Source organism: Gallinula chloropus, assembly GCF_964237585.1.
Source record: "Gallinula chloropus genome assembly, chromosome: 3".
In the NCBI taxonomy this organism is placed as follows: domain Eukaryota; kingdom Metazoa; phylum Chordata; class Aves; order Gruiformes; family Rallidae; genus Gallinula; species Gallinula chloropus.
This window is the reverse complement of record NC_140087.1, coordinates 53,647,012-53,665,022: the sequence shown is the minus strand read 5'-3', so window position 1 is coordinate 53,665,022 and position 18,011 is coordinate 53,647,012. Positions and strand designations below refer to the sequence as shown.

Here is an 18,011-nt window from a genome sequence, read left to right as displayed (position 1 = left end):
GATGAGGCTGCTCATGTGGACTGGCAGCAGCACACAGCTTTGCCACACTGGCTAAACTAGGTTTCTCGGATTTCCCCCCAAAAGTCATACTTGCCAGTATGCTCTCAGAAGACTGTACCTAATTTGGAACAGTGATCTGCTGTGGTGATCTATGGATATGTGAGGCAAAATTTGAAAGGGAGTGTAATATCTTTTATTACACTGACATGGCTGGGGAGATTTGGAGGGGCTTGGGGGGTGGGGGGGAAGGAAAGAAGAAAAAACCACCAGACTTGTGTGTCAAGTTTCAAAGCGTAAAAGCTTTTTCATCAAGTGACTTTTCTTCAAGTGACTAAACAGCCTGCAAGACCCTGAATTACAGTTTGTGTACATCCAAGTTTGATTTTTCTTCCCCACACCAAGTATATCACCTGTTTTAAGATACTGATTTTCCCTATACACTTTGCCCCTGTTAATTAGGAACTTTTACTGCCAAAAGTTGAAGTATCATAAAATCCCTGTCCTTGTTTTCTAATAAGTAAACCAAAGCACATGGAGACTAGATTTTCCCACAGTATGCACCTCGAGATAACAAGAGCTTGCAGACAACTGTAAGTGAAGATGATATGGGTCTCTAAATTACAGTGAGAGATGATGAGCGGACTACAATGCAAAAAATAAAGTCCTCCAAGTCAGACAATGCCATTAAAAATGTCTGGAAATCACAGCTCCAGCACTCTGCACCACTGCAACCTTGTGATGTGAAGCAAGACCCATTGCATATATCATCAGGCTCACAACTTCAATGTGGGACTTTAAAAAATAAAAAAAAAATAAAAAAATCAAGAGTCGATGCTGGAAATTCTTAGCCTATATCTATATCTTCTTGGTCACTTTAATTGTATAATAGGGAGGACAAATGCCTCTTTTATTGGCAGGACTTCTGGGCGATGTCACTCAGTGGCATCTGGAAAGTAGCTCTGAATCCCTTCTCAAACGAACAGCCCAGTTAAACTAGTATCATCTATTAAGGATCTGACATTATACCTCTCTGTGGGGGAATCTGAGTAGCCACAGTTGTGGCCTATTACAGAAAAATATTTAAGTCTTTATTTTACTATTTAGCAAGCACCACAGAAAACCTTCCTCTCTCTGGAACTTCCTTTAACACCGCTCCAGCCCCCAACACCTCACTTCCTTTGGAAGTGCTCCCATGTTGCTTGCTTTTGCAAACCATGTGGTGCCAACACATGTCAGATCCTGAGGGTGGTCATTTGGCTACACGCCGTTGCTGTCTTATGCTGAACAGCTGGCATAGGGAGATGTGTTTAACTCTAGGGGTCCTCTCTCTGATCCACGCTAAAGTCAAATTCACTCAGTAACAGAGCAAGCTATTTCCTGCCCTAATGGAATGACAGAGCGCTACTGATGGAAAATGAGCTGATGATGTTTTATCTTTTGCCAGCATCCCCCGACAGCCAGAAACATAAATTGAAATGCTTAAGCCAAGCCATATATGATCCCCCTCTTTGAAAAATAAACAGAAATCCTGAACAGGCATTATGGAATCTCAACGGCAGGGTCCTGGGGTGTGATTTGGGGCTTGATTTGTATTTTCTTGGGTGACAGCCCATCTGGTCATCTTTCCTTTGGCCCATAAATGCTCCTTTGAAAGGCTCCCATTCCTCTGATGGCTTAAATTCTCCTCTGAGCCATTGTGGGGCGGAAAGCAAATGGATGGTAGGAAGGTGCTCGACAGTATTTCGCTCAGAGTGAAAAAGGCCCATTTCCAAATGAAACAAATACAAATAATCCTGCCTTTACAACTGAGGGTGATTACAGAAAACCCCTTCTCTAAAGCTGCAGGCAGCCAGGACCCTTTCATTTCTCACTCCTGGGCACAGCCAGGAACTCAAATCATCATAGCCTCTCCCAAAGACAGACTGGTCACGCGCTTGTGTTATGAAATAGCCTTCTCGGCAAGAGTTACAGAAAACATAGCTGTCCCTGGGAGAGAGGGAGGGGAGGGAACTGTCATTATTTGAGGCTGGATTTCATTAATGCGGCAGACAGATGAATTGCTTTCCTGAGCTACAAACTGCACTCGAGGACTAACGTCTGTTGTGCTGAGGATGCAGCTACTTACTTGTAGTTTACCGAACATCCTAGGAAGTGGAAGCAAAATAGTGCCAGGACCCTAAAAGGTGATATACATAAGGTTCTCTTTTTTTTTAGTCTCTTTTTTTTTTTTTTTTACAAGCACATTTTGGTTATTTAAAGTTTTCCAGATTAAGGGCATCACCCAGCAAAGTATAGCTTCTAGTTACTGGGATTGCCAATTAGAAAAAAAAAAAATCAGAAATTTGTGAAAAAACATCATTGACATGGAATTTCATGAGTGAAACTTCAGGTAGCCCAGGAAATTACATTTGAAAATTTGGCTCCATTTAAAATAAAATATTTGAGATTTAATAAAAGCACAGGTCAATTCCCACACCTTACCCTAATGGCTACTCATCCCATAACTGCTGGGAAGGAAAATACAGGATGATAATGACAGTACATATGAGAGAGGGAACAAAAGAACAGAAAAAAACAGGACACGAGTTAACATTGGTGATACGTTATATTATGGGCCTCATTTTACTTAACAGTCTTACACAACAGAAATTAGAAAAGAAAGCAGCAAGTAGAATAAATGGTGGAAAAGCAACCTGGATGTTCTGATGTCTCATTATATTCAGAGCTGTTTCTTTAGATCTTGTTTAAAATCATAACAAAATGGTATCATTATTGAAATCACTTCTAGTTCATAAACAAATACAAGTATAATTAAAACCAAAAGTTGATTTTAAAAAACCCATTGTATTGAATGCCTCCTATGACATACCTGGACAATACTACTTTAGAACACTTCCAACCCAAAACATTCTATGGTTTCTTCAAAACTAACAAGTCAGTTCAAATACAAGGTGCACCACAGCTCTAACTACATTAAGGCTGAACTAAGAGAGTAAATGATGATTCATAAACTATGAATGGATGGGGTTTAAAAAAACAAGTTTGAAGTGACATAGATGTCCCCTAACCCTGATGGATGACAAAGTTATCATCCACCTGCTAAATTCTGCTGAAAGACAGAAATTTTTAACTCCCTGTGAAGCTGCTCTGTCCTGAAAAAATGCTTTCCATGTCACAGCAAAGGGCCTGCTTACAGCTGTATTTATTAATCTTGACCCCACCTCATACTCTCAACCGAGCCATTTCTCCAGAAAAGCTGGATCTGCATCTACTGTTCACCTGAAGGTCTCCGTGGAAATGGACAGAGCGCCAAGCTCATAAAAGCAACACAGCATCGTCAGAAGTTTCCCTCCCCAGTAAGTGAGGGTGGTGTTTATTTGTGCTGCCAAGTAGATGGTATCATGGGGTGAGGAGGGTGGGAGGAGCATGGGAGATTTCTTTACCTGTGATATTAACACAGCAGCTGCTGCATTTTTAAGAAAAGAAGTTGTGTGTGTTGATGAATCAGCAGAAGATGACAATGACCTTGACAATGGAAATGGCCTCTAATTGGGGGAGTGCAATCTGTTCAGGATCACTGGTATTATTTACAGCATGTAGACATCAGAGGACAGGGGAAATTCGAAGGCTCCTCTTTCTAAATTAGACATCATCAACAGCCATTACTTTCTCTCATGGATTGGTCTACTTGGCCCTTTCCCTTCACAGTCACGCTACCTGAAGGATGGGACAGGAATTGCCTGCTATAGACTAGTAAAGAGATCCAGTTTCAGTGTCAGATGCTTTTGTGAGAACTGGGTTTAGAAACCATTAAAATCTAAAATGTCACAGCAACAGAAACAATTGCAGAAACAGAACTGTGCCTAAAATGCATGGCTTTTTGAACTGGATCAGGAATCTGTGACCTAAGTGCTTCCTAACATAGTAGTATAAGGTTACAAGCAGGGAATGTCAAACATGCTAGGAATCACCACACTGCTCTCAAGGATAATCTGCAAGGGGCAGATACGATGGGTAACGCTCCAGCAGGTCTGTTGAGAAAATGACCCTTGACGACAGGGGCCTTGGCCTGCTGAAATCCACCAAAAGATACTTCATGATATCGGCAGGATAAAGGTGTAAAGGTGCCATTTTCATTTTATCAGTGGTTAGGGAGAACTTTTTTTTTTTTGCCAAGGTAATATGTAGAAAAAAACTCCAAAATTAAATAAAGGGATATAGAAAAAGTTGCGAGCACCACATGTGAGAAGATTCTTATGCAGTTAATTCACAGGAGATGCAAAGATTTAATTCAGTTAAAAAAAACCAGGACTTAAGGCATTTAAAACTAACACTTGCGTGATTATTGCTACCATTTCAACTTTAATACTTCTTGCAGTATTTCTAATTAAAATATTGCAGTACCTGATAGTGCCCAAGAGACACAAACCAAAATAGACTAGACAGTGTCAGGAAGGAACGTGAAACATGTTTTTCTTTCACCAATTCTGAGCCAACTCCACTTGGATGCAGTTTGAAAAAAAAAAAAAAAAAGTTTTTTAAAAAAATCCCCAGCACTAAATTTAGGACTGAAATTATAAGGGACCCAAAATAAGCGTTTGGAAGTCAAGAATCTCAGAGGTCTAAATAATAATGAATAGAACATGTCTTTTAAAGTGTGTTGGAGCTGGTTCTCAGCTGTATTACTCCAGTTTTCCACTGATACAATTCCTGTGAAATCAAGTCAACTGAGTTTCACCTGCCTAAAAGTGGTAAATCAGAAACAGGGGTTTTAACCCCAGTGTGTCTTCTTAACATTTCCAGCATAAATCATAAGGCATGAAGCCAAATAAAAGGTTAGCAATCATTCAGTGGTGAGGTATGCAAACAGCATTACTGGGACTGGTGTTTATTGGTGCTCTTAAAATATGTTTAAAATTAGAAACATAGGCCAAAATATAGTTTAATTCCATGGAACTGCTCCATATTTACAGTAGTGGCATGTACATATTCATTCCAGGTTTACATCAAGATCATTTAAAGACTAATCCAAGAGTCACTGAATTCAGTGGAAAAACTTTCAGTTGATTCAAGAGGCCTTGGATCAAATCCTACCAGAAGTATTTGGCTCAGTGACATTCCAAAGTTTCATGCTCACTCTTTGGGGTTTTTTTTCCTCCTTCTTTAATGGCTCTTGTAGTGCCAATTTGTTCAGTCAGAAAATCAAAGCACAGTGCCATGCCAGTCACAAAAGCTCAATCTCTTTCCTCAAAACAGGTCCATATTCTTTATATTCCATTACACTGTCCCAAGAAAATCTGGGATGAAGGAAAGTGACCATTTTGGTTATTCATGACTCACAGTAGAAAGCAGCTTTTCTTTTATCCTCTTAGAGTGAGTTACAATAATTTGTAAATCTTGATATTTTTACTGAGCAAGACATATTTCACCGTGAGATGACACTGACATATTTAGCATACATTAAGGTGTTATTTTTATGAAATTATTTATAGCTTATAACCACAACACAAAAGGTGGAGAGACGCCTTTTGAAACGAAATCCAAAAGCATATCAACAAGGTGTGCTACCTTAGATGCTAGGAACAGAGTTCTATCCATCCTTACTTCTGCACAACTGAAAAAAAAGCTGAGCAGACATCGCACATGAACAACCAGAGGCAAAATTTCCCTATAAAAGTCAGTAAAAGGAATCAAACTTCAAAATATAAGATCTGCCCCATCAAAGGAGATCAGTGGACACTATATGCAGCCGTCTTGCTTCTGGTGGTGAGCAGCTCTACTGGTTGCTTCAGAGGAAGAGAAAGACGTATACAGCTTTTGAACAAGGACAATTACAAGAAAGTTTCCTCAAATATTTCTGTCTGACGCCTAAGCTGTTGCAGCCTTACGTTCCTCTACTTATCTGCTCTTATATAAGAGGGCATTATCTTATATAAACAACTAATTGTTAATTCTAGGATAACAACCCCAGAATTATTCTGTAGGGTAGTCAGAAATCAGTTTGAAACCACACAAAAAGACAGAACTTTAGCTAGCTTAGAAATAGCTCTTTTATTGATTCATCAAATATTTTCTAGTACTTCTATTCTGAAGGAATAAATAGGGGCTCCTTCTTTTCAGTACCAATGCTGATAAGCAGAGACCGAAGGATCAGGGCCATGCTTCATGACAGGCTTCACAGCTGGCATGCAAATAATGTTAGATCACCAATCTCATTACTCCAGCTCTGAATTTTCATTCCAGAATCTAATCCGATTGCCCTCAGTGCTCAGTACAGTAGAAATTAAACCTGGAAATGCTTACAGTGCTTTCTAATCTATTCTTCTGTAGAGCAGGCCTCTTTCTTAATACAGATATTAATGCATTTTCAGTAGTCCTATTTAAAATCAGTCATGCACTTGGGGCTAATATTTTTCTCCATTGGGTCTACATTTCTGTGGTAGAAAATCTTCCCTGATTTTCAGGAGAGGTAACTTACTGCTGCCATGGAATTGATGCGGTCAATGTAGTAATCTGGCCAGCTGGTAGCAAGCTTATTAGGATCTTCTTGTTCCTGAAACAGAAAGTTATAAGGAGTTACACAAAAAGCCTTTACAGGATGAAATGTCACTGTAGTACCACCTGGGATTCTTCAAAGCACTGTTCTTTATTGTGGTATCTCTCCCCCACCTCCCTATCCCTCCCTCCCATATACTTGTATAACACACATAGATGTGTGGCATTTATTTCAAACATTTCTGGAAGTGTAATGTTAGTACTGTCACCACGGTATGTCAGGTAAAAAGAATCACTTTCAGCTAAGGTTATCAAAGTTTGATGGAGACACAGTTATCTTTGGCATCTAAGCAGCAAACCTCAGTCACTTAGACATACTACATTCCCAAGTAGAAGGATAACCCATTTACAAATAACAGGTTTACATTTTTTAACTTTATATTGACAGATCTTATAAATCATTTTGCCTCTCTACTTCCCCAGCAACAGTGGGATTCACTAAAAAGCGAGGTTTAACATCTGCTACAGAAGAGAAAAAAATCAAATCAAGAAACCTGAAAAGAAGCCAAAAGACTTTCATTTTGACATGATAAACCCAAAAGAGATTTAGACTGGACATGAGGAATCATTTCTTTACTAGGAGGGTGGTCAAACACTGAAACAGGCTTCCTAGAGAGGTGCTTGATGCCCCTAGCCTGTCAGTGTTTGAGAGGCATTTGGACAACGCCCTTAACAACAAGCTTTAGCTTTTGGTCAGCCTTGAATCGGTCAGACAGTTGGAGTAGACGATCATTGTAGATCCCTTCCAACTGAAATAGTCCTGTCCTGTTCTGTTTTCTATTTGATTCTAAAAAGTAAAGCACAACCCCAGACCATCCAAAGGAAAAGAGCAGAATCCCTTCAAGTATGAGCAGTATAAATCCTTCTATCCCTACCTTCAAAGTCATCCACTTGAAATCACCTTCACTACACTAAGCTCAACCTCTAAAGGAAGACCAGGAATCAGGAACCAATTCTTTCTTGTTTCTTGGCTGTATAATGGAAATGAGATTTCCCTGTAATGGGTCTCTCTATTTCTAGGTAGGTGCAACAATCACTGACAAAGTGAGGATTGGTTTCTAGGATACTAATCTCCCATTATAAACTACAAATAGCTCATATTAAAATTCCTAGCATATCATAAGAGATTGAACCATTTGACTCATCCTAATGATGTCCAAAGATGTATGAAGACCATGTGGATCTCATCAATGTTGTCTTTGCATGAATGCTTACTCATACTAGAAAAATTACTCTGGAAGATATACAAAACAATATTAAACATGTAGGTTTATCAGAGTACTTCAACAACTCCATAGCTGTCTGGTTTAGAGATGAGAAATAGCTCTACATGCCCCCTGCTGAGGCACATTCAGGAAATACTTTGCTACCTGAAAAGTTCCTGCTAGGCTACATAGACATGGCAATAATTCCTCACAAATCTTCATATTTGAAATTAAAAACAAAATTGCAACTGAGACCCAGACCTTTCCTTTCCCTCTCCTCATTTCACTGCTCTTTCAATGCTAAAGGAGTATCTCCATTCACGATAACAACGAAGCAGCTTTGTTCCCATCTAGCAGAGGGCTGCAATACAGACACATCCTAGACAGATCACAATTCTTTATCCAGCCCTTGTATCCAACCAAACAATTAAGAAGAGCAGAAGATTTAAATAGAGCATCATGTAGTAGACTACCACTGTTTGAAAAACATGGGAAGCTGACAATGTGGCAATAGATACCAATTACATTCACAGTTGCAATGCACACCTCCACCTCATGATAATAAATGGCGCAATTAAGAACAAGGTGACCTTTCTCAAACGAAGTGAGAAGTTCTGTTTTCAGAACTGAGAAGTGCTTTTTCTTTTCCTTCCCCTTTCCAGGCCACAATCAGCAGCAATCTGATGGACATAAATAAGCCCATGCCAAAGGGCACATTGCAAAAGTACGCAACTCCCTACAAAGAGCAAGTTAGAATTGCCACAGGACATGTTATTGGTGAATTGCCTTTTGCTCCCCCTGTAGAATACATAACAGTAATTATAACCCTGACAACACTTTTGTACTCAGATGACCTTAACCTTTCTTGCAAAAGTCAAGTCCACCTTGCTGATGGAAAAATAAATTAAAACATACAACACAGCATTATTTTTATAAGATAATCTTATCATCTCCAAAGAGAACATTAGAGATGAAGAGCTAATTCAGAGGCAGTGAAGTAAGGTCATTCTGCAGGGAAACAGGTTGAGCCACCAGTATGAAGCGCAAGGTGTGCTCATATGCCCCTCTGACATTTTTCTCTGCATAGAAATATCAAAGTGCAAGCGACAGGTGTAACTGCTTGCAGGGTCAGAAGAACACTGTCAGAAAAGAGAATATGTGTGTTCCTTATACTTTTCTCCTGCCTCCACTCTGAACTCCAAATAAAAAACGAAAACCCACATGGAAATTAAGGACTGCCTAGATCCATCCTTTATATCCCAAAGTAAGCTACAATAGTTTTTCTCATTAAAACTCTTTAAAGGGGAAAATAAAAAAGTATAAATGCTGGATTGCCACAACTGACCTTTCTGCATGTCTAGTTCACACAATGCAGGTTGAAGACCGTCAGGATAGAGACAATATAGAAATCAGAATTCTGACTAATTTTCTATCTTAAGCTAAACCATTAGAAATTCCCGAAATTTTAGAAATCAGAACCAAGGTTAAGAAGACTCTGACCCCCTAAAGTATATCTGTATATGTGCTTAGCTTTGCATATGAGATCAGGTCTTTGGAAATTAACCCAGGACGTAACTGATTTTTGACTATTCTCTACCCGCTACAAATTGGCTTGAACTCTGAGCTTCTGTCTTAGGTGTCAGCTTTGTTTTTGATTAGAATTGGGAGACAAACAGTTTCAGTGATACACAGCAAATATAGGCTTTTTTTTCTGAACTAAAGCCCAGACTGAAACTGAACATTGCTGAGGTTAAAAATGTTTAGCAGATACTCCACTATGCACTTTCTGAAGTTATCAAGAAATGTCTGTACAAAGAAATGTCCATCTAATTTCAGTCATCCTTTACATTCCCTGTTCAAAGCAGAATTTTATGGCTGTCAATGTGTATTTTGTTTGACTAGAACAAATGTGATTACATCCTTAAAACCTATTTCCATGATGAGGCCCCAGAATAACAGAAAGTTACATATACTTGGGATGAACACACAGTTTTTTTTATCAGAAATCATGAAATCATTAGGTGGCAAGATGTTATTTGTATTAATCACCCGGGCAACATTTTCTAAAGAAAAAGCTCCTACCTGTAGCATCAGATCCATCGGGGAAAAAAAACCCACAACATAATAAATATTTCATTGTCCAAATTATCTAAGTTCTGCCAATGGTAAGAAATTGCTGTGCCATGTTTCCTCCCAGAGAGAAGACAAGTAAAAAATGGAAAGCAATTCAGGGCATGGGGTGTGTGTGTGTCCATATGGGTGGACACAACAACTGGGTGTTGAGGTTTCTTTTTTGGTTTTAGTGTCTTCAGGATTTGACCCTGAAATAAAACCTCTAGTGAGGATTTACCTTCTGACAAAACTCTTCCCTTTGCTCCAGGAGACACACAGAAGGAAAAAAAAACCCACCAACAAAACAAAACAAAACAAAAAAAAGCAAACCAAAAAACGAGATCCTAATATACAAAGCCACATAGGTATCAAACCTGGAAACAATAACCCATCTGTATAAGGGAAAACATTAGCTGAAGGAATCTATTAAAGCAAAGCCTTCTTTTAGCTCCTTGAATAGTGTAAATATTACATTAAAAAACAGACGTCAGCTTGTGGACTTTATAAGGGGCCATATCATTCTTCACTGGAGTAACAACTATGTAACTGCTGTGAAAACAGGATCTTGATACTATACAAGCCTGCAATATAGCCAAGGTATTATATAGGCTTTGACACTAATTTGGACAGGCTCCATGCCTTGGTGGAAAGTGGAACTTATGACTTCATCCCAAATAGGCCTTAATGGAGTTCTGCAAATATATGGACCATCTGAACCAATCAAAATGAAACAAAATAAAACAGAGTCTTGTGTGCACAGCTCAGATGATCCTGAAAGACTTTTTGTAAATCCTGGGAGACCCAATCTATTGGGCAAGTTGTTCTCTAGAGGGCAGAGACCTTTAGTAGCTGCCACGTCAGTGGGACAAGCATCTATGATACAAACACTGCCATCATAACAGACATAATCAAGAATTATACACCACTGCCTTTGTTGAGAGACCTTCTACAAAGAAGTTCCAAACCCTAGTGTTACAGAAATCATGTGGAAATGCCAGATATTCATGGCTGAGTGGATCACGAAAATGAAAGATGCTGTTTGTATGGTGGGTTCTTCTTTCAAGATGCTTTCAGTCTTGAAAGAAACAGTACATGGAAAGCCTAAACAGTAACTGTCTGCCTTGAAGCTCTTTTGTGGTGAACACTGGGTTTCAGTTTCCAGTGATGACACATTGGCATTTTACTCTGTACCCAATGGACATCAAACAATATTGAGCAGTTTCTAGAGCATGTTCTGAAAATCTGAGCATGTTACAGCATTACTGAATACATCCACAAAATTAGCAACGTTACGAGGCTTCTTTCCTGCAGATGGAGACAGGGAGATATATATGGTGCCATGACAAAACTCATCACTGGCAGAATTAGGAACAGACACTGATCTGACACTGAATCCAGTGCTCTATTGTTTTCATCATCATTTATATCAGATTGTTTGTCTGCAATGTAGACAAATCCTAACACCGAGGGACCAGCAGGTGCTTGGCATTCCTGGGTGTCCAACTATTACATGGATTTTTCCATGGTACTATTGGGATGACATCTACCGGCAACATGGCTTCCCTCTCAAACCAGTCTCTTCAGAACTGTGGACAGCTGACCCTATTGCTTTACACTGTTCACAACAGAAAGGGAGCAAGCCACATAACCCCATATTTTTCAGCATTGGGTAAGATCATTTTTTGGGAAAAGGAACCATGATACCTTTCATTGAGCTCCTCTCGACATCAATAAAACCAGTATGCACACTCAGACAAGGAACGTGAGATGAGGCTACTGCAATATAAATTCCTGTCCCAGCTTGCTCAGTGCATCATGTCTGGACACTGAATGCTCAAGCTTGTACTTGGCTCACAAAGAGTTGCATTTGCTTGCAAAAGCCACATTAAGGTCAGTTTGGGACCTCCTCACAACAGCCTGCAGGCACCATTCTAGTACCTCACAGAGCTGAAAGGCTATTTTACCTGGTGTGAAGGGGCAGTACCATCACATACAGTTCAGAAAATATTTATGATAGAATTTGAGTCACTAAAGGAAACTAATACTTTTTAAGAAAAAGGGAAATACATTATTCATCATACAGACTAAGTTCCTGTAGCTATTTTATTCGTATTTCCTATTAAAAGGCAATGATAATTGGGATCCTGACTACAAGTAAGTGGAGATCTTTCAGTGATTTTTTTTTTTTTTTTTTAAATTTAAATGCCAGTTCACCAAAACTGTGATTTTAACATGTCTTACATCAATTGAGATGAAAGCTTTGCTGGTTAAGGATTACTTCTGGATGAAGCCCACCCATGCTCTTCAGAGCAGCAGCTTATCTGGTAAAACGTTCATCTGAGATGTGCAGGATTCAGAGTCATGTCCATGCTAGGTCTCGAAGTGAGATGCAAGATCCTTGTTCTCCACATGCATATTCTGGCCGTTATAAACAAGGTAGGCTTTTCATTTGCTTGTAAGCTGGAAGGTGATGATCATTTGAGCTTCATTTCCCACAAGTGCTACTCTTCTCCCTTCAGATGCTTTAAAAGCATCTCAACTTATCAGCAACATCTGCTGTTAATGATGAATACAGTACAATCTTGTAACACCCTGCACTCTGCACTGTTAAAGGTCCTTAAAGAAATTCACACATTAGGTTTTTCAGGTTCTCTTTCAGTGAGATCAGCAGAAATGGGCAAAATGGGATGTAGACAATTACACAGTTCCCAGTTACACAGGAAGTCTGTAGCACAGCCAAGAATCAGTCCACCCTGAAGTTATGCTGCACTCTCATCTGAATCTGTGTTCTCCCTTTTTCCATGACTGACTTACTGACTTTTCTTCACTTTAAGGAGGTGGTCAGCTTTCAAAGAAACATTTACCTGCCCGTTAACACACTGTCCATCCTGTTGGCTATGTCTCAGTTCAGAGCAGCCAAAGTTGCACTTTCATTAAAAGACACAGAAGTTGCTTGATCTGCTCTGGAATGAAATACTAACGCAGAAGTAGAGCTAAAACACATGCAGGCTTTTCAGACAGTTTATGCATCCAAAAGGCCAACCATGTCCCAAGGGATGCTAATTTTGAAACAGGACAGACCACAAGACTCAGCCACTCACTAGACAGATGCGCCCACTGCTTCGTTTCTCAGACTCCATGCCTAGCATTTACACAAGTATCATCAGGGTTTGGGGGAGGGAGCAATGTCCAAGTCTTTATAGTACCATTTATCCAGAGTGAGAAAAACAAACATTACTTCTCTCCCTGGAATTAAGCTATTGATGTGCAGACAATAAAACTTCTGCCACAAAAGCAGTAAAACTTATTAAAAAGGGAATATTAATTAATTACCAGCTGGAGCACACAACTGAGGAGTTCTAATTGCCTCTCATAAAGGTCAGGTATAGCCATAAATGCTTCCAGTTCACTGGATTATGACACAGACCATAGGGGTGAAGTTTTTAGAGGTAGTTTTTTTGCTTTTTTTTTTTTTTTGTTGTTGTTGTTTTGTGGTTGCTTTTTTTTTTTCTGCTTCATTTAGCCTGATCTCTGTCCTGCTGCCATTAACTTGATGAAGCTAAAGATGACCTCTGATGCTGGTTATTAACCAGCTTTCTCAAAGAAGATTCAAAAGCTTCATATTGTTATTTATATCACAAAAGTTCTTAAACTGCCAGATTGTGGAACTCTCTGCCACAAAATATAATAAAGTCTAAAATCATAGAAGTGTAAAAGGGATACATTTATGAAGGGTGAGGGTTCTTTCTTAGAAATCTTAGAATACTGAGAAGCCTCAATGCTGCTGAAATTCACCAGCCTTAAGAAATAAAAATAGACCCTACCACAGGCTGAAAAACTTTCTAATAAAGTTAAATAGATATTTTGAGCTGTTTATTCTATCCATCACCTTTTTTTTTTTCAAGCACCCGTAGATAGAGCAACTCTAGAAGCTATACTCTGTATACACACAATGTGACATTTCAACCTCAGCTAACACTTCAAACCTTTTCAAGTAAGTTAATTCAATTGGTATCAGTCTAATGGAGATGAAGATCATGCTTTTACTTCTTATCTTCCAGAAATTATGCCAGATCCATTGCATATATACACACAGATACATGGTGTCTCACTGAAAACGCACTGGAATGCCATACCTGGGAGACAGGAGAAGTTGTTGGTGCACTGTTATGAACTGAAAACAAGAATTATTTTTTTTTGAAAACCTCAGAAGTCTCAATCACTAATTTGAATGGATTGTATAACTGTAGTGCATAAACCAAGATTAAGTCTTACAACAACTATGTCTGGCACAAGGTGTACTACAGATCACTGACAGAGAGAATCCCATTTTAGGGAACTTCAGATTCTAGCAGGCAAACATAGAACATTTTCTGTTTTAAGAAACTTCTTTTCTCTTTCCTCTTCTGTTGGCTTTTTATCATTCTCTTCAATCTAGACATGATGTGAATCTGCCACGAGTACTGGCTGCATCAGCCTCCTCATCTTTTAAAGATCGTAAAACATGTTTAATCTTGTGGTAGGATAGGGATCCTACCAACACCAAGCATTGATTTAAAGGTGTAGTGCAGAGATCAAGAGGATAACTTGTCCCTATATTGACAGAACTACTTAAATGTACAGCTGAGGCTACACTGAGTTGTCCACCACCTACAGCCCTCAGGACAAAGCTTACTTGCCAAATTGAAGTCTGCAAGTGTTACACATTGTTTCTCTGCTGAATATTTTACCTTTGTCATGGAAGTTAGTGTCTGGTTGGATACATTCTCCTGACTCTGTTGCTGCCTCAAGATCATTTTGTCCTATTAGCTGAAGTCCATACTTATGTTTAAAATCTCTTATATGCTGTACTTTTCATAAGTTCCATATCAATCAACTGATACTTTGCAGTTGATAAGTGTATAATCTAAATAATGAGCTGCCAAATAAGGCAATTCATTAATTCCCTGCACTTTCAACAAAGAAGTTCTGAGGAGTTTGCCTTCCCATGGCCCATTCTGTATGCTTCTTTTGGAAGCAAAGAGAAATGTCCATTACAGAGGATCCTCCCAGTCAGGAGGTCAGTTTATGACCATTCTTCTCAGGGGATCTTCAAAAGACAATATGATTGTCATGGACACAGTCTGCTCTACAAGTGCACTCCTGAACCACAGCTCCATGAACCTGCGGCAAACTTGAGGTTGGGGTCAAGGTTACAGTGAATCTTGTGGCAGGTAAATCATGAGCAGCAGTGGTGGGACATACGCTGTTGTTTCATTAACACCAAAGCTCTGTGTGGTCCCTACTCCTTTTAGCTCTGTGTTATGCATAACTATTGATTGTGCGTTTCCATTCCAGCACTAACCCTGTTCAGCTTATTGTCAACATGCTGTGGATACAGAAAGGGACTTCTCCCTCACCCATCTAGCTTATCTCCAGCAGCACTGTTTTCAATTGTACCCCTATCCAGCTAGTACTTAGGTCATTTGGTCTGTCTCCTTCCTCACGTCCTTTCTCCCTCCTCCCCCTGGCACCCTTCACGCAATGTGAAAAGTCACAGAAGAGCCCGGGCTGCGTTACTGAGCCTCCTGTCTGTCACATGCCTGCGCCCAAAGTTTATCTTTCTGTCCTACTCTGTTTACCTCCAGTAAGCAATCACTTACAATCTTTTCTAAATAAAATGAAGTCACTGACCATTGCGGGCAATCACCCAGCACGTTGCTTGATCATGGGAATGAAATATCGCTAAGCACACTGAAAGACACGAGGAACTACCTAGGACACACGTACCTAGAGCCAGTGCAGCTATCTAGGACAAGTACCTCTGTGAGCACACACCAAATCTGTTAACGACAAATTCTAAAAGCTTTCTCTTCACTGTCCCAATGCTGCAGACAATATGAACCACGTGGTCACTGTTGGTTTTTCCAGTGACATCATTTCTGACTCCACTTCACTTCTGCCACTTTACTAAGGGGGGTGACAGTTAGATGGTGAGAGCAGCCATGTTTTTTCTATTTGTCTTCCTCCTTTAACCCCTGTCACTATTGAAAAAGAAGTAAAATTAGGAGCTGTTGGACAGGTGAACAAAGGGATACATTTAGGCTGAGAGACTCACTGCTTTTAAGTTGCTAAGCCAATATTTGAATGTATCACTTGGTTGCTTTGTCTCTCTCCCCCTTCCAAAAACTGGTAAAACTGTTTCCTTTCTCCCAGCCTTAATTTCTCTTGTCTACTACATCTGCAAAATGTTTGGGATGCCCAACACCTTTCAGCAGATGACTACCAGGGATTTTCACCTCTATTCAGGCACATAGCTGAAACTCTCACATCTCACTGAACAAAAATGAAACAGTTCTCCAGAATAGGAAAAGAAAATTTCTTCCTTTCTTTCTCTTCACAGCTCTCATGCTTGTCATGCACTAGAGAAATATTCTAGTTATTTGCATATTCATACTCTTATCCACCTGAGATTAATTTGAACTGTGAGAACTGCGTTGCACACAGTATATATTATTATTGCATATCATCAGCAGGACTGACTCATACTTGGATTGTGGAGACCCAGAACTTTTACAAGAGGACAGACAAGGACAGATCATAACCCAGTGGTAGCAACTAAATCACACAATCAGCATTTATGCCTACTTCCCATACAGCAGAATTCTATTGCTTACCATTATTTTTGTTCTTAAGTACAGCAAATTACACCATCTTAATAGGATTACAGCTGGATAAATGTTTTTTAGTTGGGTGATGTTTTTTTCCTCCTTCCCTACTCCCCCCCCCCCCCCCCCCCTCTTTTTCTCCACAGTAGGGTCAAATCTGCTCCCACCAACCTCTCCCAAACTCCCACAGAATGCAAGCCAAATGCAAACACATTATTAAGCACAACGAAGACAATTTCCCAACTCTCACTGTATAAACTCAGGACTATTTTGGGCTCGATCTTTGAGAAATTTTGAGAACAAACTTCACAGGAGCACTAGTAGCACACCTGAAAAATGCAGAACTGCAAGATGGACACCCAAATTTTACATACTCAGAATATCTATAAGCAGATACCATGACAACTTTATGAATTTACGTCTTCAGCAGTCAGAACAAAAGAGCTGGAAGGATATTTTCTAAGCAACATCCTTTCTTGTTGGACAGAGAGAGGGAGGAAGAAACTAAAAATATTCTGTGCTGTTCCCATGGGGGGCAGGGAAGAGAAGACTTTTCAATTACACATAAATAAATATATAATTTCAGGGCCCTGACCCAAAATAACCTCTTAAACCAGGATAAATAAATGAGTCTGCAACTGTTAGCTTTGCAGCACGGAGAACATAAACCAAGTAAAATGAATGATTTGGAGAAACTACTTATCTCCTCTTATGTTTGCTACATGGTCCTTTAGGTATCACAATTCCAAGGTGTAGTAACCATGTATTGGCCGAATTGTGCAAGCATCTTTGTCTCCTTAACACCAAATTCATCCTTTAAACCACTACATGAGAGACTCCAAGAAAAACCCCCACATTTTTAAGTGGTGTCTCCCATGTCATGAAGCCTACTATATGGCTTATCAAAGTGATTGCTTGCTATGGAAGGGAAAATATTGAGAAAAAAAAAGGTCAAGGCATAATTATAGGAATCTATGATAAAACATACAAAAAGACCAATAGTTCTCCCAGGTATGCTGACCTATGCAAAGAATAATGGGGTAAACATCAACAAATTTATATTTATGTGAGATGAGAAAAAACCTCTCAATTCATTATATAGAACTATAAAAGAATGAATCACAGAATGACTAGGTTATAAAGACCTTAAAGATCTTCGAGTCCAACCATTCCTGCCCTAACCTAAATCATATCCCTAAGTACCTCATCTACCCTTTTTTTGAACATATCCAGGATGGTGACTCAACCACCTCCCTGAGCAGCCTGTTCCAGGTCCTGACAACTCTTTCAGTGAAATATTTTTTCCTAACATCTAATCTGAACCTGCCCTGGTGCAGCTTCATGCCATGTCCCCTTGTCCTATCACCTGTCACTTGCAAGAAATTGTGTCTTACATGAATCTTGAGTTTTATTCTTCCAGTGAGAACATATTATCTGTATTAAAACACATAAAAAGAAGTGTATGTCATTTTAGGCTTCATTTTACACATGC

General features: G+C 39.4%; 1 protein-coding gene across 3 annotated transcripts in view; it reads right to left on the bottom strand.

The window, feature by feature from the left end:
- Nucleotides 1-18,011, bottom strand: part of DAAM2 (dishevelled associated activator of morphogenesis 2) — a gene marked incomplete at its 5' end in the record, with an annotated part of 119,149 nt that overhangs the window by 69,595 nt on the left and 31,543 nt on the right. For all 3 annotated transcript variants that reach the window (XM_084260974.1, XM_084260972.1, XM_084260973.1), the window contains one exon: nucleotides 6,479-6,553. In XM_084260974.1, the coding sequence (XP_084117100.1) occupies nucleotides 6,479-6,553 (75 nt within the window). The remainder of the gene's footprint in view (nucleotides 1-6,478; nucleotides 6,554-18,011) is intronic.